The sequence below is a fragment of the Acomys russatus genome, chromosome 12, assembly GCF_903995435.1.
Source record: "Acomys russatus chromosome 12, mAcoRus1.1, whole genome shotgun sequence".
Lineage (NCBI taxonomy): Eukaryota > Metazoa > Chordata > Mammalia > Rodentia > Muridae > Acomys > Acomys russatus.
This window is the reverse complement of record NC_067148.1, coordinates 12,475,648-12,501,077: the sequence shown is the minus strand read 5'-3', so window position 1 is coordinate 12,501,077 and position 25,430 is coordinate 12,475,648. Positions and strand designations below refer to the sequence as shown.

Here is a 25,430-nt window from a genome sequence, read left to right as displayed (position 1 = left end):
TTCTATGACCTCAGGGCATCTGGAATGCTACTCTCAGGTCATTTAACATGTGACTGTTGTTTGCTAAGGCAGGATAGATAATGAGGCACTGGCTCCACACTTGGCTGCACAATAGGGTCACAGGACAAGATTTGGAATACACTGATGTCAGGGCTTGTAGTGGCTAGCCTAGGCATCAGGATTTAAATGCTCTGATTGACAACTGTGTGTGGCCATGCTCAAGGCAGAAGGCAGAAGGTCTGCTGTGAGTGACAGCTAAGTGGAGATGAGGTTCCAGCCTGCTCTCCTGCTCCACGCTGGGGTTGCAGCACACATGCCTGTGCTCAGGACTTCTCTCTGAGTTACACAGAGGCTGTCAAAGGAAGCAGGACACTGGGGCTTTGCAGAATGATTAGAACTCAGACAAAATATTAAACAGCATCTCCTTTTCTCCTCCTTCCCCCTCCTCCCCTCATTCCCCCTACTCCCCTTCTTCCCCTTCCTGCTCCTCCTCCTCCCCTCCTGCTCCTCCTCCTCCCCTCCTGCTCCTCCTCCTCCCCTCCTACTCCTCCTCCCTTCCTGCTCCTCCTCTTCCCCTCCCCTCCTGCTCCTCCTCCTCCCCTCCTGCTCCTCCTCCTTTCCTTCTGTTCCTCCTCCTCCCCTTCTGCTCCTCTTCCTCTTCTTCCCCTTTCTGTTCCTCCCCTTCTTCCTCCCTCCTGCTCCTCCTCCTCTTTTCTCTCCTGCTCCTTCTCCTCTCCGTTCTCCAATGCTGACAACAAAGCAGCTTAGAGACCGTGAACAAGGGCCATATGCCAGCGCCAGCTAAACTGGAGCGCAGAGCATGGATAGCAAAGAGATGCACCTTCCCTTGAGATCAAGCCAGAGACCACCTGTCCACCAAGACAGCACTTGGAGCCGGTGGAGGGTGAAGAGCTTTTCTTTCCTCATTCTATCTTGCTCTGGGCTGGAGGGAGCCCAGAGGGTCAGGACAATGATGAACTTGAGCCTTGCCCACATCTACAGGCTTCATCTCTGAAGCTCAGGGACGTGGCTCCCTCTGCTCTGGGGCAGCCAGCCAACTGCCCCACCTATTTCCTACTTAAAGCCTGTTACCTTCATCAAAGCCACGTGTTCAGCTGACTTTTGCAAAACCTAAAAGGGTAGTAGGGTAGGTGTGAGTCATCTACGTTTTATAAAAAAACAGACGGGCCTGGCTTGCCCAGGGACCAACAGGTGGCTCTGGCTGCAGCCAGAGTTGACTTGTTAGGCTACTGCTGTCTTTCCGGCTCGGCCTCTCCCACACTGGTGACTCCTAAGGCAGACTTACTTGACAGCACCCACGGCAGCAATGGCCCCGAACACAGCTGGTCTCCCCACCTTTCCTCCAAAGCCTCCGCCCACTCGTTTCACATGGCAGGTGATCCTGCTGATGGGGACATTCAAGGTCGAGGACACTGTTTTCTGTAAGAGACATTGGAGTTTAAGAAGAATAAAATGAAAGGGTAGTATTTTGTTTTCTGAAGTGTAACTGTAGCCAAGTTCTCACCCATCTCTCCCTGGAAGACAGTGGAGACGCCTCGGCTTGTATTAGAGTCTGTGGTCCATTTTTGTTTGTTTGTTTGTTTGTTTGTCTTTGAGACAGGATCTCACTATGTAGCCCTGGCTGTCCTGAAACTCACTATGTAGACCAAGCTGGATTCGAACTCATAGAGATCTGCCTGCCTCTGTCTCCTGAACTCTGAGATTAAAGACCTGGGAAAACACCACTCCCAGTCTCTGGGCCACTTTTAAACATTGTTAATCTTCCTCCAAACTATCAAAAATCATGGGTTCTTATTAGAAGCTGTTCTCCTGGTCAAATGTCTGTGCCTAATGACACAAACCAGTGAAAAGCAGTAGATGTCTGACATCCTACTAATGAGGGTGATATGTGTGTGTGGTTTTTTTGTTTGTTTGTTTTGTTTTTTGAGACAGGGTTTCTCTGTGTAGCCTTGGCTATCCTGGACTCACTTTGTAGACCAGGCTGGCCTCGAACTCACAGCAATCCACCTGCCTCTGCCTCCAAGGGTGATGTGTTTATGACCTAAACCTAGAGCATTTTCTGTCTGGGGAAGTATTTTGATCTAAAATGACCTCTTGACTCTACTAAGCCTGCTACAGGCTACAGGTGTAGCTCTGGCAGTCCTGGAATTTTCTATGTAGACTAGGCTGGCCTCAAACTCACGGACATCCACCTGCTTCTTCCTCCCAAGGGCTGAGATAGAAGGTGTGTATCATTCCCCTCCCAATAATAAACAGTGTTTTAATTTAAGGTGATCACACTAGGACTGGGGGTGTACTTGCCTAGTGAGCATGATGACATAGGTTTGATACTTAGTACTGCATGAATCCTGTACGAGAGCGAATGTCTGTAATTCGAACACTCGGAATGTAGAGGCAGGGTATTCAGAAGTTCAAGCTCAACCTTGGCTACTTAGGGAATTCAAGAATATCCTGGAATACACGAGACTCCTTTTCAATAAGAGTTATGTCTTTGCCAGGCCCAGTGACACACGTCTGTAATCCCAGCACTCAGGGAAACAAAGGGAGGGGGAATCTCTGTAAGTTTGAGGCCAGCCTGGTCTACAAAGCAAGTCCAGAACAGCCAAGGCTACATAGAGAAACCCTGTCTTGGGGGTAAAAAGAGTTACGTGTTCTGGATATGACATGGCTGTTGTAGTCATGAATCCAGAAGCTGTGAGTTGCCTGTACAAGACCTGCACAAGATCAAGCCAGCCGAAATCCCAGCATAGATTGGGGAGGGAGTGCATCTAGCTGATCTTACTGGAAGAGGGAGAGTCATTTTTCTTTGGAGGTGTGGCAACTAGTTGGCCATGCTCCAGCGGATGCCTCCACAGCCTTGTGCAAAACTAGATTTAATGGTTATTTTAAAGAAAGGACATGAAGCCAGGCATGGTGACTCATGCCTTTAATCCCAGCACTCAGGGAGGCAGAAGCAGGTGGCTCTCTGTGAGTTCGAGGCCAGTCTGGTCTACAAAGTGAGTCCAGGACGGTCAAGGCTACACAGAGAAACCCTGTCTCAAAAAACAAAAGCAAACAAACAAACAAACAGACAAAAGGCATGAACTTATGAGGGGATATATTGGAGGTCTAGGGTAAGTTGGAGAGGAGTAGTGGGGTGCATATGATCAAAATAGGTTGTGTATACTCATGAAATTCTCAAAGATTAAGAAAAATATTTATTAAAAAAGGTGATCAGGATTGTCCTTTTATTGTTGATAAAAACAGGAAAAAAATTGAAACAGAGGCTGGAGAGATGGCTCAGAGGTTAAGAATATTGTCTGCTCTTCCAGAGGTCCTGAGTTCAATTCCCAGCAACCACATGGTGGCTCACAACCATCTGTAGAGAGATCGAGTGCCCTCTTCTGGTGTGCAAGTGTATATGTAGGCAAAACACTGTATACATCAATAAATAAATCTTAAAAAAGAATTGAGGGCTGGAGAGATGGCTCAGCAGTTGGAAGCACTGACTGTTCTTTTGCAGGACCTGGGTTCAATTCCCAGCACCCACATGGCAGCTCACAACTGTCTGTAACTCTAAAATCTGACACCCACAGACATATAATGCACATAAAATAAAAACGAATAAATTATTTTTAAAAATTGAAACAGTTCTGGGGCTTAGCCGCGTCACAGATCTCCAATAGTTAGATTCGAGGTTTCTGCTACAAAGGTGGCTGCCACCTGCGATGTGGAGACTGACCACCATGATGGAGTTAGGAGACGGGGGTGGACTCTTGCTAGACCTCACCTGCACGTGGGCTGGATCCTGTGTGGACACATACATGTCCAGTTCCTTGTCTTCTGTCTTTGGAATAACGAGCACTCTCTGTGTCTCCATGTAGAAATGTTCTTGACCTCCAACGTGGATCTCTCCTGTGAAGGGCAAGTGCAGGAACATGACTGGAGTGCATGCTGCTTGGAGGCGGCCATCACGGAGCATTTTAAATGAAGTGGGATGTGAACGCCCATCTGCAGTAGTACCCACCAGAGAACCCAGCATTTACCTTGTGGCAATCGAGAGGACCTGTTCCTGAGACTATAGTTCTGAAAGTTAAAAGTTCCAGGTTCTGACGACAGGGCTTTGGAGATGGGCCAACGGTTAAGAGCACTTGTAGCTCTTCCAGAGGATCCAGGTTCAATTCCCAGCACCCACATGGCAAATCACAGCTGTCTGTAACTCCAGTTCTAGGGGATCTGACATCCTCGTACAGACTTACATGCAGGCAAAACACCAGTGCATGTGAAACAAAACAAAACAAAACAAAAAAAGCTCCAGGTTCTATTTCTTACTCTGCCCTTGACAAACCAAATCGTAGGGATTTTCTCCTATTCTGTTACCGTGACTTCTCACCTCCAAACAACACACACACACACACACACACACACACACACACACACACACACAGACACAGGTGCTCAGAATCATGAGGGTTTTGAGAAGAAGCATTAAGTTGGGGGAAGCCCTAGGACTTCAGATAACTAGCCTCCCAGGGGGGCTGGCTCATGATGGGGGCTCTCTATGAACCCTTCCGAACTGTTTACCTTCAACTATCTGATCCACGTTTTCAAACGCCTCCTCGACGTTGCCTTGTTCAAGCTTTTTTTCAGGGCACAGGAACGAATTGTGTTTTATGGCATCCTATGTAAAAGGACAGAAACAGAAGGCTGGTCATCCTTTCTTTTTGCTGCTGGCTGCTTGTTCATCCCCCCCCCCCCCCCCCCCCGAACACTGTTGCTTCCTGGGACACACGGAAGGTGCCAAGTATTCAAGAGGTCTAGAGCACACAAGATGTCAGAGGGACCGCCTTCAACAGTTTTCAGAGAAAACCGGCCGGAAGGACTAGGGGAATGTTAAGAAGGAAGCCATGTTCAGAAGTGGCGCCTGGACTCTGGGATGGTTCGGCAGGATGCTAATTGCTTATTTTTAGCGCAGGTCTCTAGAAACCGTGCTGGGTGCCTAGACACCGTCAGGGAAGCTGTGAACCCTCCTTTTTCACATCTCCCCAAGGAAAAAGGTGTATTAGATTCTTAGGTAGCTACGTGCATGAAACCTCTCCTTCACTCAGGATTTTGAGAAGGCTGAGGTTGTGTTGACGGAGAGGACAGAGGTTCTCAAACTCTGATTGGGAATCTGATATATTTTAAAAGAGCCCCTCTAGACTTTTGTTCTTCGCCCTCCCTCTTTTCCTCCCCACCTCTGTTTTCTGACTGAGCTGACTTCCATGCGGAAGCCATTCTACTCTTGGGTTCTGTGGATTGGCTTACCACAGCTGATCCTTGCTAACCTTGCAGCCCCAGTACGTCTTGCTGTACTTCAGAATGACACCTGGCTCTTGCATCCTTGGAATCCGAAAGCCTTGGAGTCCACAGCCTTTCTTTCTTGTGAATGGTGACAGTGGAAGCAGGTGCTTTTTATCGAGTGCTTGCTTTGTGACAAACTGTTGCGAAGCAATTTCCTCTGAGTTGATGCTTGCTACATTTCAGGGAAGCCGGGACGGTCTCTTAGGACTCAGAGTGCTCTAACAGGAGGCTCATTGAGACTCAGGAAGTTAGAGGGGTGTGGCAGTGCACATCTTTAATCCTAGCACTTGGGAGGCAGAGGCTGAGGCAGAGGCAGAGGCAGGTAGATCTCTCTAAGTTCGAGGTGAGCCTAGTCTATAAAGTGAATTCCAGGACAGCCAGAGCTGTCTCCATGCCCCCATTGCCAAAGACCCAAGTAGTAGCAGCTGGAGAAATTGCTCAGCAGCTAAGAGCACTGGTCGCTCTTCCAGGGGATCTGGGTTCAATTTCTAGCACATACATGTGGCTTACAACCGTCCAGATCCACTTCATACCCTCCCTTGGCTTCCTGGCAAAAACATTCAGGCAATATCCCCTACCCCATCCACAAAAGCCTCAGAAAGTAAACAACACAGAGGTTTCAGGAAGTCCCCCAAACAGACCAGATGTACCACCTCAAATTGATGCAAACAATAAAAACTGTGCTTTGCCTACAAACCAAGAGGCACGTGCCTAAAAGTGGCTGATATTAGAGCTGCCTAGGAGGGGCCAGGAACAGCCCAGGTCTCTGACCTATGGAGTGGCCAGCAAGTGACGGAGGGAGCTCCAGGGTTCCAGCTGTCATGGGCCGTCACCATGCTAGGGAGGGCTTTCTGTAACGCTGCTGTCTTTGAGTCATTCCTGCGGCTCCGATACACAAGCCCTCATGCATTTGCCTGTAAGCAACCCCTATGAACTCATTGCTTCACAAAGTTGGGCTTTGGTGATCTCACTATTTCAGTCTGTCATTGTTGGCTCTTTATCTGGGGCGAGTAGATATCTCGTCCCATCTCCCCAGAAACAGTGTCATATAACACAGACACTGAAAGGACTAACAACCCAGACTCGATTTTAGGCCTGTCCTCTGGGAAAACAAAGAGTCCCAAGATAGATTGCTGTTGCTGACGTCATACATTGCTGACGTCACACATTGCTGACTCCGTATCACATCCTGAGGAGCCCTGCCTTAGTGAGGCCTCATGGTACTGACCCTTCCAGATAAGACTGCGCTCTCCCCCCTTCCTGTACATGCTTTTCTGATTATGTTTTTTTTTTTTTTTTTGCTTCAAAATGACTGTAACAAAGCTGGGCCTGGTGGTGCACGCCTTTAATCCCAGCACTCAGGAGGCAGAGGCAGGCAGATCACTGTGAGTTTGAGGCCAACCTGGTCTACAAAGTGAATCCAGGACAGCCAAGGCTACACACAGAGAAACCCTGTATCGAAAAAAAATCAAAGTGTGTGTGGGGGGGGGGCGGGGGTTGCGGGGAAAGACTGTAACAAGCTTGCTCCTTGGTCACAGTTCTCAATCCCGATATTGAAACCTCAACCCTGGCTGCCAGTAATTGTTGCCTGGAAAACAAACTTTTTTCTCCACTACAGGGTGTCCTTCGTGTTTCATTTGCATGACTCCAGACCCAACAATACAACATACTAAATATATATACATATATTATTTTATTTTTATCTTTACTTATTTTTTTTTTTTAAGGTGAAGAAATGAGACTTAAAGAGTAGAAAATAACTCTCAAAGCCAGGCTGCAAATATGTGAGACAGGTAGCGTGCAAGTCTAGGCTTAGTTTCTAGAAACATCTTGTCTAGGTTTGCGGAAGTGACTCAGTAACTGAGAACTAGCCTAGAATATACAAGGTCCTTGGTTCTACCAAAAAAAAAAAAAAAAAAGCTATCTTCCCCAGTGACAGCTACCCAACTTTTTTTTTTTTTTTTTTTTTTTTGAGACAGGGTTTCTCTGTGTAGCCTTGGTTGGTCTGGACTCTCTTTGTAGATCAGGCTGGCCTCAAACTCACAGAGATCTGCCTGCTTCTGCCTCCTGAGTGTTGGGATTACAGGCGTGTGCTACCCTGGGAGGAAAGGGTTTGTTTGGTTTATACTTCCACATTGCTGTTCATCATCATCACCACAGGAAGTCAGGACAGGAAGTGAAGCAGGCCAGGAACCTGGAGTCAGGAGCTGATGCAGAGGCCATGGATGGGGGCTGCTTACTGGCTTGTGCCTCATGGCTTGCTCAGCCTGTTTTGTTATAGAACCCAGGATCACCAGCCTAAGAATGGCTCCACCCACAATGGTCTGGGCTCTCCCCCCATTAACCACTAATTAAGAAAATTACCTGCAGTCTTGCCTACAGCCTGATTTTATGGAGCCTCCCGCCCACCGCCTCTCTGTGTAATATCCCTGGCTGTCCTAGAACTCTCTTTGTAGACCAGGCTGACCTCAGACTCACAGTGGTCCACTTGCTTTAACTGAGATTCTCTCCTTTCAGATGACTTTAGCTTGTGTCAAGTTGACTATCCATCACACACTTTCACCTCAATGAGTCACAGTGGGAAACACAGAAGTATGTTTATTGCCACAGTGTGTGCCAAAAGGCTATGTCCTTCTGCTCGCAAATTTGGCAAATGGGAGCAGAGCTGGTTTGGTGCAGAAAGGTTAAGAACCGTGCTTAACTCTGCACATTGAAAGACTGGTACTGCTCAGGCAGCGTTCAGCCTGTTCCCATGGTTCCCCGGGGCCTTTGCACACCAGCTATGATACATTACAAGTCCAGAAACAAGCTGTTTTTTTCTCAACCTGATTTCTCTGACTACGACTGCCACCGAGACAGAGACTGCAAGTCCAAGGTTAGGTCTATGCTGTGCCTCAAACACCCATGAGTCAGAGGCTCAGTCCCTAGCTTGGCACTCCTCCCCAGCTTGGTCCCAGCACGAGAATGGTAGAATTTTAAGAATTTATTTATTATTATGTATACAGTGCTCTGTATGCATGTACACCTGCAGGCCAGAAGAGGGCACCAGATCACATTATAGATGGTTGTGAGCTACCATCTAGTTTCTGGGAATTTGAACTCAGGACCTCTGGAAGAGCAGTCAGCGCGCTTAACCTCTGAACCATCTCTCCAGCCTAAGAATGGTAGAACTTTAAGCAAGTGAGGCCTCCTGGAAGGCTGTAGGTTTTTGGAGTCATGCCCTCAATCTGGACCGAGGAACCCGTCTCTTCCTTTTCTCTCTTTCCTTGCCCAGATATGAGGCGAATGCTTTGCTCACCTATGCGTGGCCACTATGATGTATTGCCCAGCAAAGCATGGACTGAAACGTCTCGGAGCCAGAAGAAACTGTCCATCAGCTGGGCATGGTGGCTCACACCTTTAATCCCAGCACTCGGGAAGCAGAGGCAGGCGGATCCCTGTGAGTTTGAGGCCAGCCTGGTCTATAAAGGGAGTCCAAGACAGCCAGGCCTATTACACAGAGAAACCCTGTCTCACCCCCCCCCCCCAAAATTTCCCTGTCCATCTTTAAAAGGTGTTTATCTCAGGTGTTTGTTAAATTAATGACAAAATTAACACACTAGCCCACATCTGAATTTTCTACGTTCTCATTCCCTTATTTTCCTCAGAAATAAGTCTTGGTGAATCCCACCACCAAGATCTAGAAAATGGAGTGCAAATCTCTATAGAATTTCATAAGATTCTCATAACGATTTGTGTCTGCTTTGAAGACATTATTGTTCCCAATGTCCACTCTCATCACTTTCCTCAAGTAAGAGGGTCCCAAGCCTTTGGGGGGACACACAAGACACCTGGAATACAATTATGCTTCCTGCTCTCTTGGCAGGGGAATCTGATAAAGCTGCACAAAACGTACCATGTAAACCATGTACGCAGATATAAACTACTGTCCCAGATAAGCCTTGGACTCATCGCTCCTAGATTTTTTGTTTTTGTTTTTGTTTTTTTTCCCTTTTGTTAGAAGGCAAACATTCTCCCTCGGAGTTCACTGAGCCATACACCCCTCGTTCTGCTCACGTTTTGGTTTGAGTCAGTGTTTCACTGCCCTGTCTTGGTGCCATTTGTCTGCCTCAGCAGCTTGCACAGGCAGAGTCACAGGCCTCTGCCACAGACCTGGCTACTTTTAGGCTTTTGAACGTGAGAGAGAAACTTCTGATTGTTTTTTTCTGTTTCTTGGAGCCAAAGATAATTTCATCTCGTACAAGTAATATCTTCCAAAGCAAAATGATTTCTTCCAGAACAAACAGATGTCAAGGGATGGGGGCGGGGAGGTTCTGAGTTAGTCTTCTAATACTAGGGCATTTACAAGGATACTTTTGACTTTATACTCTTTCTTGTAAAAGATTTATTTTTGTTTTATGTGTATGAGTGTTAGCCCACGTGTATGTCTAAGTACCACATGCATGCCTGGTGTCTGCAGAGGCCAGAAGAGGGTGTCAGATCCTCTGGGACTGGAATTACAAATGGTTGTGAGCCACTGTGCAGACACTGGGAACCCTGGGAACAGAACCCAGGTCCTCGGTAAGAGCAGCCAGTGCATAACCACTGAGCCATCTCTCCAGCCCGACTTTATAATCTTAGAGGGAGACTGACCGGTCCTACTTACCTCGATGGTGAAAATCACAGGTGTCAGATCCTCATAGGTGATTTTTATCTTTCCAGTTGCTCGTTTTGCCTGAATATCAGTCTCCGCAACCACAGCACAGATGACCTGGCCCACACAGAGCACCTGTAAAGTACATGCACAGAAGCAGATAGCGGGAGATGCTCGGGCACTTACCCAGCAAGCACTGTTACACACCGAGGCTATTAGCGCTGAGTGAGGTCCTGAATGTGGGGCCTCTGTTCAGTATGACTGGTGAGCAGAGAAAAGGCAAATCTGAGACAACGAGAAAGCAGCCAACAGCAAGTCAAGGAAAGATTCTGCAGAAAACTCCTGATCTGCTGACACTGTGGCTGGGGCTCAACTCTAGAACTTTATAAAAATCCATTTCTGTTGTTTTGGCCTCCCACTATGATTTTTTTTTTTTTTAGACTTGTTTATTCTTATTTTGTGTGCAGGTGTTTTGCTCTCATGTATGTCTATGTACCACATGATACAGTGCCCAGAGAGGCCAGAAGAGGACACTGGATCCCTGGAAACTGGAGTTACAGGTGGTTATGAGCCATCACATGGGTGTTGGGAATCAAACCCAGGTCTTCTGGAAGAGCAGCCAGTGCTCACAACCACTGAGCCATCGCTTCAGCTCCATCTTTAGGCAGTTTTATAATGGCGGCTGATAGATGATAGCCAACCTCTTCAGATGAATCCAGAAAAGAAAAACAACAACAACAAAACCCGCTGATCTTTTCCAAAGCTGGAGGAGAAAGCATGTGGCATTTATTGAAAGGTGACAATAGCCAGCACACAGTGAGAGTCTTCATTTGCCAACCACTGCCCTAGGTACCTCCAGTATGTTCACTTGTCCCACCTCTATGACACAATGAAGTGTGCCTTACAATCATTCCTCCTTTAAAGATGGCGGACTGCAAGGGCATACATACAGTAGGTGAAGGTGCTGGAGCAGAAGCCAGGTGCTCAGGCCCTAAGTCAGGGTTGTCAGTAACTGAGTGTTGAGTTTGAATGAAAAGGCCAGCAAAAGCCAAGAGAACTTATTAAAAATAGGGTGTGTTTTTGAGGCCAGCCTGGTCTACAGAGAGCCCAGGAAAGCCAAGGCTACACGGAGAAACTCTGTCTGGAAAAACAAACAAACAAACAAACAAAAACAAAACAAAACAAAACAAAACAACAAAATGGGCATGTGAAGGAAAGTGAGACTCGGTGAGCGAACAGGTTTAGGAAGAGAGAGAGTTCTGTACAAATAAAAGGACAGGGCTGTGGTCTGTCCACTTCCTTTCTAGATCTTACTAGGGCAGTGGTTCTCAACCTGTGGGTCTTGACCCCTCTGGGGGCTGAAGGATTCTTTTTACAGGAGTTGTATATGAGATACCGTGCATAACAGATATTCATATTACTGTTAATAACAATAGCAATGAAATAATTGTATGGTTGAGGGAGTCACTACAACATGAGGAACTGTTTTAAAGGGTCACAGCATTAGGAAGGTTGAGAACCGCTGTTCTGGAGCATTCTATCCCGCTACAGATCAGTTCCCAGAGGCTCACAGTAGCTGAATCAGATCTGTGATTATTTTTGGTTTAATATGCTATTTCATATCTTCAGAAAAGTAAGTTAGAATGGAGGTATTGGGACAGAGAGGACATGGGGCCCTGGCACTTCAGCATCTCCGTGGTAGAAAAAGCTAGGAGGCAAGGACAGGTGACCGACAGGGGTCCTTGGGTGATCAAACAATCAAGCATCTTTGAAAGCATGTCCTGTTCATACCTTATCTACGGCCAGTAGTTTGTCATCCTCATCACCGTTGGTGCCTGGGATGTCTTCAGCTGTTATCACGTCGACCACACCAGGTAGGTCAAGGGCCTCAGACGAATCGATTGATCTGCACACGGGGAGACATTTAAGAAGGAGACATCTGGCAAACTTTGAGGGCCTCCAACTGGAGGGAGGCGAGAATAAAGTAAAGTTAAAAATAGAAACACTGAATGGCGAATCTGGCCTCTGAGCAATCAGAATAGACCTGCCATAGAGTAGGGTCCAGGAGACCTGCTGCACGGCTGGGAGATGACAACTCAGCTGCCAGGGATGGACAGTGGGACCAGCTTTCTTTGGAAATGTATGACAGCTTTTATTTTTTATTTACTAATGAAGTTGGTGTTTCAGTGGTGGCAGAGTGCCTCTGAGTTATGCACGAGGCTGCCGGGAGATGAGGTTTTATGATTTTAGAAAGCAAACAAAAGGCCCGTACATTTTTACTTTTTATTTTTAATTTTTTAGACTTATTTATTTATTATGTATACAGTGTGGTTTTGCCTGCATGTACACCAGAAGAGGGCACCAGATCTCGTTATAGATGGTTGTGAGCTACCATGTGGTTGCTGGGAATTGAACTCAGGACCTTTGGAAGAGCAGATGGTGCTCTTAACCTCTGAGCCATCTCTCCAGCCCCTACTTTTTATTTTTTGAGTCAAGGTTTTGTGTAACCCACATGGGCCTGGAACTAGCCATGTAAGTGAGGATGACTTCTGATCCTCTTCTGAGCACTGGAATTACAGCAGTAGGTCAGCCACGCTGGGGACTGAACCCTAGGCTTTGTGCTTGGGAGAGTGTACAGCATTCTACCAACTGACTTATATCCCCAGCCTCTGTGCTATTTCCCCCCAACCCCACAAGAAGGTCTATTCTAGATATTCCCTCTTCCTCCTGGAGCTCTTTGGGTCAGGGCACTGCAGGAAAAGGCACATTCCCACCAGGCAGACCTCAGGTATACTGAAATGCCCCCAAATTAACCTGTAAGCCCTAGCTGCTCAAGGACCAGTTAACTTCCTGGAATGCTGGGAGATGTAGTTCTTGGGAAATAACACTTCATGGGAAAGTATGGTGGCCCGTGGGTTTGTCTTTATAAGGCACTGCAACAGGCGTCTTAGGGCCGTTCTCAGGTGGGAAATTCCAGGAAACTGTCCTGACCATAGCCCATCTCTTGGTCAGTATTTAATATTTAATAAAGCTTAATTAAAAATTGGTCCCCAAATGGAGGAATTGGTTTTTCTCTGCCGAATCTCAGGATTGACAACATCTTTTAAAAGATTTTTGAAAGCTTTGCTTTACTTACATGATTTTTGCATGAGCCCTGGTACTGGTCACCAGAGCCATGGAAAGTTCTTTATCCACCCTGGGGATGTCATCACAAAATACGGCTTCCCCTGTGGCATGTTTAAGACCTGACAGGTGCATGATGGGACGTCCAACTGGATCTTGGAGAGGCTGGTGAGAATCCACGCTCTACAGAGGAAGAGACAGTTAGCCCAGACGCTTTTCGTCTCTGGTGGCCTGGCTGACTCAGGGTGGAGCCACAGGTCAGATGATTAGCGTGGCTGATCTGAGAACTTGTCATTTCAGGTTTGTGGCAATGCCTCTGACAGGCCAACATTTGGGCAGAATGGTGAAGTGGGTGAAAAGACGCTCACTTCCTCCGTTTGTGGTACCCCTGAACCCCTCATTCTGATGAGGCCTAGGAGGCATAGCATGGCCCATGGAGAGTGAGAAGTCTGAGTGGTGACTCGCCGGGGTCTCTCTGGCAGAGGGCGGGACTGGGATTCTCCAGATCCAGGCTGGTCTTGAAAGAATTTATTCCACAGATTTTCTCTGAGAAGCTTCCACTGGTGTGAGCATGCGTGTGAGTGTGTATCTGCATCTATGCATGTGTGTATGCATGTGAGTGTGAATGTGCATCTGTGAGTGTGTGTATGCACGCGTGTGAGAGCCTGTGAGGGTTCATGCATGCGTGAGTGTGCATGTGTGTGTATGTGCGTCTATGCACGTGTGTGAATGTGCATATGTGAATGTGTGTATGCATTGTGTGAGAGCCTGTGAGTGTTAGTGTGTGCATGAGTGTGCGTATGTGAATGTGTGAGTATGTGTGTGCATGTATGCATGAGTGTGTGAGTGTGCACATGTGAGTGTGTGAGTGTGAATGTGCACATGTGAGCGTGCACATGTGAGCGTGCACATGTGAGTGTGTGAGTGTGAGTGTGCACATGTGAGTGTGCACATGTGAGTGTGTATGTGCACATGTGAGCGTGTGAGTGTAAATGTGCACATGTGAGTGTGTGAGTGTGAGTGTGCACATGTGAGTGTGTGAGCGTGAATGTGCACATGTGAGTGTGTGAGTGTAAATGTGCACATGTGAGTGTGTGTATGCATGTGTGAGTGTGTATGTGTATGCATGTGGTCTGCGCATGTGTATGTTAGGTCTCTAGCTCTGGACAATGCCTAACTGAGGTGCCTGTTTAAACTATGAAAGCAGACTCTGGCCACCAGTCTCTACTCACAAGCGCCTGTCACAGAGCCATCCTGGCTGGCATCCCCTGGCCTTCCACTCTCAGCTCCTGAGCTTCACCTCTACTTCCCTAGCTTCTCTGACTCCCAGACAGCCTCAGCCATCTTGGCTTTGGTTTCTTTCTTCTTGCCTTGCCTTCTCTCTTGGCACACCCCACCCCTCAGGATTTCTCCCCATCCCTTCTCATGGCCCAGTTCAGTCTGGACCCTTCCAGGTGCCTCTGTCTGTTTTCTCCCCCATATCTACAATAAAACCTACCCCCTCAACCATACCTAGGAGAGTCATGTCTTCATTTCTGTGTGTGTGTGGGGGGGGGGGTGAAGAGGGTTGTGCACCAGCAAGAATAGCTAACTTAGGTTCTTCCAGAAGGGTGAGCTGAGTCCCTTTCAGGCCTTTGTTTGCTGACTGGAGATTAAACATGTGCAGTCTGGACTGGAGACTGACCGTCTGGGCTCAGCTTCTCTTCCGGGGAGTAGTTAACAAATGCCCAAAACATATCACTTTAGTGATGACGGTCTGCAAATCAGCGCGGCCTGTGCTCCCTCAGCACCAGCTCTCAGGGCCAGCGGCTCCTGATTTGGCTTACGAACAACTAGGAAGGACTGAAAAGCACGCGTGTGAATAGCTTGCCCTGTTCACATGTCTCTCGCTTATCTCTCAGTGTAAGTTTCAGTGAAATCAAACTCTCTGACCTGGTATGTTTGGACTCCCCGGGGTAGCGTGACCTGGAACTCTCCCAGAGCGCTTAGGAAGCGGCCTGCAACCTCTGGATGAAGCTGGCTGTCCTGGGATGACTCAGGAGAGAGAGAGAAGGGGTGGGGCGGGGGCAGCTGGTTAGTCTGGATCAGGTTGGGTTTGGATTATGTAAAGTGCTCCTAATGCCCAGAGGGTGGCCTGGTTACCCCCTATCCCCGACCGCTCACCCTCAGCAGGGTTCCACTTTTTTTTTTTCAGGGTTTCACTTTTTATGATCCTGGTACCCTCCCATTCCCCATCCAAGCGAGGGCTTGGACTGTTGATTTGAATCTGATCCTCGGGGCCCCGAGGAAAAGGTGTGCCAGTGAGCTTGGAGGTTGGAAGGAGGTTGGGTGTGCTAGGAAGGAAACCGCAGGCTGGATAAGCCCAGAATACGCTAGAGCCCATGGTTCACAAAAGGAGAAAAATTCTGTGTGCTTTTGTCAGGATCCCAGCTTTCTCTGAGGATGGAAGGCTGCTCTGGCGTCCTGATTGAGAGATGAAATGCAAGTCTGAGTCTGAAATTCAGAGGTTAGAGTCTGGCCACAGGGTGTGTGTGTGTGTGTGTGTGTGTGTGTGTGTGTGTGTGTGTGTGTAACAGGGCAGGGAAGGGTGAGCATTGAGATCATGGTCGGGAGAGATTGATAGAGGGAGCAAGAACAAGCAGGAGAGCAAATAATTTGCTCAATGTATTCCAGAAGTTTGCAATCAGAAACTCTACGGGGCTGTTTTGATTAGTATACATATCAGTCTTAATCTTTTTGAAACGTTAAAAAAACCCCTCACAATTCATATTGATTACAAAATTCTAGACTAAGCAAAATGAAGCTTTAGTGCCACACTATGCCATCAGCATTTGCCTGAACGGGGTGGGGATGATGACACAAAGGGGGCGTGGGGATTCTTTGGGGTGATGAAAATGTGTTACGTTTAGTTTCAGGTGATGGCTCCACTAAGTTTAAACAGGTTGGTTTAATTATACATTTATTTGTCTCTTGTTTTACTGTAAATTATGCCTCAATAACACTTATTTTAAAAGAAAGAAAAAACACAGAGTAGGGGCTGGAGAGATGGCTCAGAGGTTAAGAACATTGGCTCCTCTTTTGAAGGTCTTGAGTTCAATCCCCAGCAACCACAGGGTGGCTCACAACCATCTATAATGAGATCTGGCTCCCTCTTCTGGTGAGCCTGTGTACATGCAGGCAGAGCACTATACATAATAATAAATAAACCTTAAAAAACAAAATCACAGAGAAAGCCAGAGACCCTGTAGCATTTCTGCTCTGGGTCACAAAAACACCTGAAAGCTGAAAGTTGTTTGGCAGCCCTTCAGGCCTGAATCCCAGGACAAACACTGCCTTGGGACTGACGAAGGCTGACCCAGAACAGAGGACGGACAATGGTAACAGGTTCCCCACAGGACAACTGACAAAAACAGTGGGAAAGCTAGGTACTTATGGCAGCAAGGAGCTGATAGAAGTCAGAGTTATGGTTCCGATTTCGTCCTCCTAAATCACTCTGCTGAAGCCCTAACCTCTAGAAACGCAGTGGGACCAAGCCAGCCAAGCAAGGTGGGATGCTGACCGCCATGGTAACGAATTAGAATTGGCTGACACGGTGGCTGATGTCCTCTTAGAAGGAGACATTTGGACATAGACACGCACAAAGGGGCAGCGTCATGTGAAAGCCACAGCAAAGCGACACTTTCAAGGTAAATTAACCCTGAAGGTCACCAGCAAGCCACCAGAAGCCAGACGGAAGGTATGGAACAGAGCCTCAAAGCTCTCAGGAGTAACTGTGTAAGCCCTGATGACGCTGATGGTGTTTACTACTTATTTGGAGACAGGTCTCACTCTGTAGCTAAGGCAGGTCTTCCTTGAGCTCAGTGTGGTCTCCCCGCCCCAGCCTCCCGGGAGCCGTGAGAACAGGAGCAGCTATCCTGATCTGCCAGTGCACTTACAGTGGGCACAGCAGGAGGCTTTACTTCCGCCCTCAGTTCCTGCAGAACCTCCAGGTAGAACTTGAAGAAGAAGCTGACGACCAGAGTCCTCCTGAATTCCACTTTGCCCCCCAGGGCTGAGCCGGGGAGGGAGACTTCATCCAGGAGCAGCCTGCACGCCTCATCCAGCGTGAGCGCGTTCCAGCGCCTGGCACAGTGCGAGGCAAGAAGAGCCAATGAAAGGAGGTCTGAGCCTGGCGGTGGTGGTGCACACCTTTAGTCCCAGCACTCTGGGAGGCAGAGGCAGAGGCAGGCGGATCATTGTGAGTTCGAGGCCAGCCTGGTCTACAGAGCAAGTCTGGGACAGCCAAGGCTACACAGAGAAACCCTGTCAGGTAAACAAAACAAAACAAAACCAAACAAAACCAACCAAACAAACAAAAAAACCAAAGGAGGTCTGATGGCACTGGGACTGACATTTTACAGACCCCCAGAGTTTCTCTAGACGTCACATTAGCAAGGGTCTCTGGAAAAAAATCAAAGCCTGGGCCTCACTCCAAGTGGCACAAGAACCATGGGTGAGAATGGGCCTTCTCCATTATGCTTGCAGCATAAATTAATCATGTTTTTAGAGTCATGGGATTCTAGAACCATTCCAGAATATTCTAGAGCAGAACAGAACTCAGGCTTGGATGTCCTTTACCCAGGAATGGGATAGCATGTGCTCTGTGGTAGGAGCTCCGGGTGGAGAGGGCCTGCGGAGCGTTCGTTTGCAGGGAAAGAGGGGGCTGGACCAGAAAACATCACCTGCTGCCTGGACTCAGGCTTAGGTCATTTTTGTTGTGTCTGAAAAGTGGCTTAATTGAAGCCAAGTAATGTGGAATTAATTCAACAAAATCAAAGAAGGAACAAGCAGTGATTTTTTTTTTTTTTTAAAAGTCCGAGTTTCCATTATTTCAGGGCTTTATCGACAGTTGTCAGGGCCAGTCAAGGTTCCCTTTAACGCACAGTGTTCGTCGCTTACCTGCCAAGGAGGCGCTGGCAGGATCCCTCTGCACTGAGGGTGGTGGGCCCCACGCCTCCGTAGGCAATGCTCAGGTCCTCAATGGTGTCAGTGCCTTCTTTGAAGCGGACTCTCATGCCAGCATTCGCATCAGGCAGAGCGTTCTGATGGCACTGGGCCTGCCGGAAGGCGGACACGAACTCCCCCTGTGGAGGCAGAAACCACTCGGGGGTTGTCTGAGAATGAAATGCTTGGCCTCCCTCTTGGTGCCTCGCCTTGATCACTTTGATTTATATAACGGGACATGGGACAGTGGTCTAAGTGAGTGACACTTTGGCTGCCATCTTGCTGAGAGTGAGAATGAGGTCATTTAAAGACCTTTGTTTATTTATGTTTTTATCTATGTATATGAGCCTGTGTGCACCACGTGTGTCTAGGAGCCCTTGGAGGACAGAAGAGGGCATGTGATTCCTTGGACTTGGAGTTACAGACAGTTGTGTGCCTCCATGCAGGGAGCTGGGAACAGAACCCATGTCTTCTGCAAGTTCACTGAGCACTCCTTTTTTTTTTTTTCGAGACAGGCTTTCTCTGTGTAGCCTTGGCTGTCCTGGACTCCTTTGGTAGGCCAGGCTGGCCTTGAACTCACAGAGATCCACCTGCCTCTGCCTCCCGAGTGCTGGGATTAAAGGCGTGGGCCACCATGCCAGGCCTCACTAAGCACTCTTAACCACTGAGCCATGTCTCCAGCTAACTCTCCCTTTTTAAAAAAACAAAAACAAAATTGTTCGGGCTGGAGAGAAGGCTCAGCAATTCAGAGCACTTAATTGTTGCTCTTGCGGAGGATCCAGGTTTGGTTCCTAGAACCTACATAGTAGCTCACAACCATCTTTAACTCCAGTTCCAGGGGACTTGACATATTTTTCTAACCTCTTTGGGCATCAGACCCACACACATGGCGAAAGTACATAAATGCAGGCAGCACACACACACACACATAAAATAAATAAATCTAAGCAATTGAAAAAAGATTTATTTTTACTTATGTGTATGAGTGCTTGCATAATATGCACGTGCCCTTGGACGCCAGAGGTGGGGGAGGAGAGGGGCCGGGCCTGGAGTTACAGATGGCTGTGAGCTGACACGTGCGTGCTGGGAACTGAACTAGCGGCAAGTATGCGTTACTGCTGAGCCACCTCGCTGTCTCCAGGTGATACTGGCGTCCTTCTGAAAGCTGATCCTGGAGGCCGCTGATACGCATAAGAGTCATTGTCTCCCGGAGGTCAGCAGAGCTCTGTGGAGGATGCTGGGGAACCTCCCCCCCCCCCGGGGAGACCCTGTTGGTGCTGTGTTTCTTGCTGTCACCCTCTCCAGTGGTTGGGTTACTTTGTTTCCATGGGGACCGGGAGACTTCTGAAGTCAGGCGCTTTTCAGTTAAAAAAACAAAAACAAAAAAAACAAAAAACCTCCTCCGTTTCCTGGTTTGTAGAAACAACCACTTTGCCATTTGGCAAGAGTGGACTGGAATGTTCTAACAGTGGACCAGGCAGGAGCTGCTGGGTCAGGAGCAGCAGAGGTGGTGTCTGCCCCAGAGGCTCTCCTCACTTCCTGTCTCCCTCTTTGCATTGCCTCAAAGCTCCTCATACTTGATTGTACCGTTTTTTTTTTTTTTTTTTTTTTTTGGCAGAATACTGTTTTCTTTATTTACTTGTTCATTTGTTTTTATGTGCGCGGGTGCTTTGCCACATGGATGTCTGTGCGTGATGTGTGTGTCAGGTGCCCATGAAGGCCACAAGAGGGCACCAGACCCCCTGGAACTGGAGTGACGGATGCTTGTGGGCTGCCACGTGGGTCATAGGAATTGAACCCAGGTCTTCTGTAAGAGCAACAACTGCTCTCAGCTGCTGAGCCGTCTCTCTAGCCCAGTGATGCACCATTTTTCGATCTGCTACCTTTGTATGGAAACGCAAGCCCTTTTGGGTGGGAATACAGGTCACAGTTTCTGTTGTCTAAAAAGTACTAATAAAGATCACTCCACGGCTGAAGCGTAACTTAAAACTTCATTATGACCTGCCTCTGCTGTGTGTGTGTGTGTGTGTGTGTGTGTGTGTGTGTGTGTGTGTGTGTGTGTGTGTGTGTGCACGCGCGCACATGGTATTGGCACTTCTCTTGGAGTCAAGCACAGCTTTGGGGAGAGGCTTAAGGATCAGAGAGGGCAGAAGGCCTCCTCCATAGCTAGCTGGGTGGCCACATCAAGCCCCGGTATCCTGGGCCAGGGAACATCTGGAAGCCTTGTGTTCCTCTGAGCTGTAGGGGTTGGCAGAAGTTCCGGGGTAGGAAAGCCAAGTCTAGGATTCCAACTTCCTGTGTGCCAGGTAGAGAAGCCCCATTAGCAGCTGGAGAGCCTTCCCCTCGTGGAAACAGGGGGCTTGGGCGTGTGACCACAGGCCTGCCTCAGGCCACACCCGACAGCTGCAACAACAGCCAGAACCCACATCCTGGAGCTACTTGCTCAGGGCGGTCCCAGAACCTCATTGCTGAGCCAGGTCTCAGTGGGTCAAGGAACAGTTTTGGGGGCACAGTTACTTCCGTCCCACCTGTCTGCAAAGGCCAGCGATGACGTCATGATGGACCCACAGGGAGAAAGAACCTCAAAGCAACCAGCCAGTTGCTTACCTTTTGAGAGTGAGGGATGCACACAGATTCCAAAATCTCCTCTGGTTTCAGGTCTGCGCTCACCAACCCAGCCAGAAAATGTCCATTGAGGGGAATCTGCCGCAGGCCTTCTGTGGAGGGAAATGTTATTTCTGTATAGGCGTGAGAAAAGCAAGCCCGATCTGTACTTTCAGAGGTTGGCCGCTAGAGAAGGTTTACGTCCTCTGCTCAGAGTGACTGATGCAGAGGTCTGAGTCTGTGACACTGTCATAGCGTCCTCACTCCCTCTACTGACATTTGTTCTCCTGTTAACACTCGCTTCATGGCTACCAAACCTGCGGGTTTCATCCTTCTGCTGAGGCTGACTAACTAAATGAACCATGGACCAAGGGTCAAGACTGCGGTGGAGCTAACGCTGGCTTTACCTTCGCTGCTAGCAGGGTTCTGATCTGCTTTCACACTTACCGTGGTTTTGGATTCCTGACACAGACCCACCTTTAAAATAAACAGCGTATCAAATCTCCCTTGGGCTCAGCTATCACCTCTTGGGAGCAGAGCACTAGCTTCTGGCTTTAAAATATCGTTTGCACCTTTCACGGTATAGGATAGCAGTTCTCAACCTGTGGGGTCAAATGACCCTTTCATAGGGGGTCATGTAAGATCATCAGAAAACACAGATATTTACATTACTACTTAGAACAGTAGCAAAATTACAGTTAGGAAGTAGAAACGAAAATGGTTGAGGAGTCACCACAACATGAGGGACTGTGTTCAAGAGTTACAGCATTAGGAAAATTGAGAGCCACTGGGATAGGATGTGCCCCGCAGAGCTAAAGCTACATACAGCCCAGAGAGGACATGAGTTCTATTCCTGGCACTATTGGAGCTGTGCTGGTTTGAATGCTGGTGTAGTCGTAGCCGGGTAGGAAACCCGAAAGGAGTCCCTGCTGAGCACTGTCCACCTGCCTTGCTGCGGAGTCTGTGAGCTGAGACCCTGCCTTCTCTGGAGTGAGGGAGCTCTGTGCTAGCTTTGGCAGCATTGGGCAAGCAGAGATGGTGACCACAAACACCTAGTAGAACGTTGTTATCATCATGAGAGCAGAAGGCGTCGGGCAGAGACCTCACCATCCCAGTAACCCCAGAGTTTTGGCTTCTTGACTGTTTTGTGGGATAAACTGGGGTCATCCCAAACTACAGACCTGGTGTCCTCAGAGAAAAGCCAGGCTCTGTCAGCATGCTTAACCTTCTGTGCCCTCCCTCCTGATAGGCTTCATGCCAAACCAACCAGGGAGTAGGGCCTCAGCACTTTTTTCTCAGCAGTGAGTGACAGCATTAAACACCTCAGGGAGGAGCCTGGAAGTTCACTGGGGCAGAGGCTGTGGCTGCTTCCTCTGTATCCTTCTGCCTGAGATACCTGTGGGGAGTGGGATGGACGGAGGGAGGGCAGAAGTCCTGACCTGAAGGCAGGTATTCAGTGAAGAAAGGGGAGGGGCACTTTAGAGCCGGAAGCCGAGGAGACAGGACAGGATGGTCTGGGGGTGATGGTGAACAGAAGCAGACTGACAGAGGTTCGCATTGGTTAAGGTTTGAGGGCTAGTCTCCTTCAGAAACTAGGATCAGGAAGATGGCTTAGTGGGAAAAGTACCTGTAGCCAAGGCTGATGACCTGAGTTCAATCCCTAGGGCCCCCTCTGGTGGAAGGTGAGAACTGACTCTGGTAAATTGTCCACTTGTGCAGCGTGACAAGCATCACACACAGACACCCACGGACACAGACACACACACAGACACACACACACACACACGATACATTACATTGATTTAAAAAACCCTTATTGGGCTGGAGAGATGGCTCAGTGGTTAAGAGAGGCATCTGCTCTTCCAAAGGTCCTAAGTTCAATTCCCAGCAACCATATGGTGGCTCACAAGCATCTACAATGTGATGAGATTCCCTCTTCTGGCCTGCGGGTGTGCATGCAGGCAGAACACTGTATATATAATAATAAATAAATACATCTTTTAAAAAAAACCCTTATTTAGCTCATGGATTTTTTTTTTTTTTTTGATACAGGGTTTTTCTGTGTAGCCCTGAGTGTCCTGGACTCACTTTGTAGACCAGGCTAGCCTTGAACCCACAGAGATCTGCCTGCCTCTGCCTCCCAAGTACTGGGATTAAAGGCGTGTGCCCCACCGCCTGGCTTAGTTCATGGAATTTAATAGCCATTGTAACAATAGTAAACACTTTGCCTAACATGTTCAAGGTCCTGGCCTGAGGTGGGTGACAGGACTCTGCCTTCAGGGGTGGGATAGATGCTAATACAAAAGGATGACGTTGGTTTCCTCTCTCTCTGGCTCTTCCTTTTCTGCCTTCGGACAGTTGATACAATAAGGAGATTGTCGATACATTATATCGTGTGACCTTGGAGTTTCTAGTTTACAAAGCCATGGGGGTGGGGGGGGGGGAATGCTGTTGTTGATAACGACCCATTTTCAGCTTTCGCATCACTCACGGACCAGCTAAGCCGAGTCCCATCACTTTCTGGACATGTAGCATGGGCCGGCGGTTGCACAGCTTGGGCATGAAGTGTGTAAAGTGTCTAGCACAGCCTGGCACGTGTTTAGCCTCTTGTCAAGGGGGGTGTTAGAGCTTGTGGAACAGACCAAAGCATTGTGAGTGCACAGAGGGAGGACTCCACAGAACAGGGGAGGTGGATTAGCAGGGAGCCGCCTTAAGGAATTGCTCCATTCAGTTAGCAGTTAAAACAGTTACTGCTTGCTCCGACCCATAGGAGCCAGGGGTGGGGGGGGTTGGGGGGGTGGGGTGGGGGTGGGGGGATGGGGGTGGGGGGGTGGGGGGTTGTCTTTCTGTGTGTGCTTGGAGGAAGAGTGTGAGTATGTGTCTCTGTGTGTGTGTGTGTGATATTGGATGTAGATTGAAGGAGGAAGGTGGGAGCCTTGCTCCCTTAGGCTATAGGAAGGCACCCTCGGCATCCTGTCCCCACCCTCTTTTTTGAGACAGGCTCTCTTTAAGCAGTCCTTTTTGTCCTGGAACTCACTCTGTTGACCAGACTCGAACTCACAGAGATCCTCCTGCTTCTGCCTTCTGAGCACTGGGATTAAAGTTATGCGCCACCAAGCCCAGTTTTCTCTTTAAAAAAAAAAAAAAAAAAAAAAAAAAGCCTATTTTTGTTCTTTCTAGTTCTGCACAGGTATCTCTCTGAGGTTATGTGCATGCAAATGTGTGTGCCCATGGAGGCCAAGGCATCAGACCCCCTGGAGTTGGAGTTACAGGTGGGTATGACCTGCCCGACATGGGGGCTGGGGATAAACTCATGCCCTCTGCAATGGCAGAGCACGCTGTTGGCTGCTGAGCCGCATTCTCTTCTCTTTTAAAACTGTTTTTATTTTTAAAAATGACATATAATATATAATTGCACATCTCTGTGAGTAGATGCCATGAGTGCTGGTACCCAAAGAAGCTGGAGATGTTGAATCCCCTAGCAACCAGAGCCGTAGGCAGCTGTGAGCCAGGGACTGAACTCTGACCTTCTGCAAGAGCAATATGTATTCTTTTTTTTTTCCAGAGCTGAGGACTGAACCCAGGGCCTTGTGCTTGCTAGGCAAGCACTCTACCACTGAGCTAAATCCCCAGTCCCACAATGTGTGTTCTTAAGCTCTGAGCCATCGGTCCAGGAGCCTGAAACCTACTCTCATGTTGGCCTTTGCACATCATCCGTGGTTAAGAGAGAACATGTGTACTAACACATGACCATAGTGTGTGTGTGTGTGTGTGTGTGTGTGTGTGTGTGTGTGTGTATTGCCAGCAGGAAGCACCTCTGCCTGCTGCTACCATGCACCTTCCTCATGACAGGAGCTCCCCATGGTGAACTGAGAGTAAGTGATCCAGGCTAATACTTAACGTGATTCCTTAAGAAAATTTTAAAATGGAATTAAGCCAGGTGGTGGTGGTGCACACCTTTAATCCCAGCACTTGGGAAGGAGGCAGAGGCAGGCAGATTGATGTGAGTGTGAGGCCAGCCTGGTCTACAAAGTGAGTCCAGGACAGTCAAGGCTATACAGAGAAACCCTGTCTCAAAAACCAAACCAAACCAAACCAAACCAAACAAAAAAACCCCCAAAACAAACAAACAAACAACAACAAAAAATAACCAACAACCCCCAAGCCCCCCCAAAACCAAAAACCAACCAACCAAACAAAAAACAAAAAATGGAATTAAAAAACCCCAAAAGACAAAGGCTCTCTCAGGGCCGCTCAGAGTGTAAGCTTACCTTCTGACAGCAGATTGAGGGTGGCATTGCCCACAGAGAGAATAGGATTCAGGTCTGAGTAGCAATGCCTGCTTATAACATGTCCACCTAGGGACTGAGGAGAGAGAGTGACATCTTGGTTAGTGTCTCAGGTCTTCTATAGACACGTGCCTGTGATTCTCTCAGGGTCTTGAGAGGGTCAAGAGGAGTCTTGACCAGCTACCTGTCCTCGTGGGTCCATGAATGTTGGAAGGCAGCTCTTTCTCTCTCTTTGACCCCATTTCTCCTTTAGATGTGCTTTTAATCCCCAAACTCATCTGTCACCCTGTCCTTGACAGGCTTAATGAGTCTGGTCATTTGGAATGACTTGAGAGTTTTCGAAAAGGCGATGTCTTCTGCTGACTCTCGTGGCTCTGAGGATTTCTGTCCCTCTGCACAGCAGATGTTGGAGAGGGGACAAGTGTGTGTGCATGGAAACCAACCATCACTCACTT

At 48.3% G+C, this 25,430-nt stretch overlaps 1 protein-coding gene across 1 annotated transcript in view; it reads right to left on the bottom strand.

Annotated features, from left to right (window-relative positions):
• The window catches only part of LOC127196677 (aldehyde oxidase 2), an 80,302-nt gene that overhangs the window by 35,261 nt on the left and 19,611 nt on the right, over positions 1–25,430 (bottom strand). The window contains exons 10-20 of the mRNA XM_051154526.1: positions 24,958–25,051; positions 20,690–20,799; positions 18,038–18,222; positions 17,044–17,221; positions 15,032–15,133; positions 13,113–13,282; positions 11,768–11,882; positions 9,989–10,111; positions 4,585–4,681; positions 3,791–3,915; positions 1,307–1,440 (exon numbers count right to left, since the gene is read on the bottom strand). Of these exons, the coding sequence (XP_051010483.1) occupies positions 1,307–1,440; positions 3,791–3,915; positions 4,585–4,681; positions 9,989–10,111; positions 11,768–11,882; positions 13,113–13,282; positions 15,032–15,133; positions 17,044–17,221; positions 18,038–18,222; positions 20,690–20,799; positions 24,958–25,051 (1,433 nt within the window). The remainder of the gene's footprint in view (positions 1–1,306; positions 1,441–3,790; positions 3,916–4,584; positions 4,682–9,988; positions 10,112–11,767; positions 11,883–13,112; positions 13,283–15,031; positions 15,134–17,043; positions 17,222–18,037; positions 18,223–20,689; positions 20,800–24,957; positions 25,052–25,430) is intronic.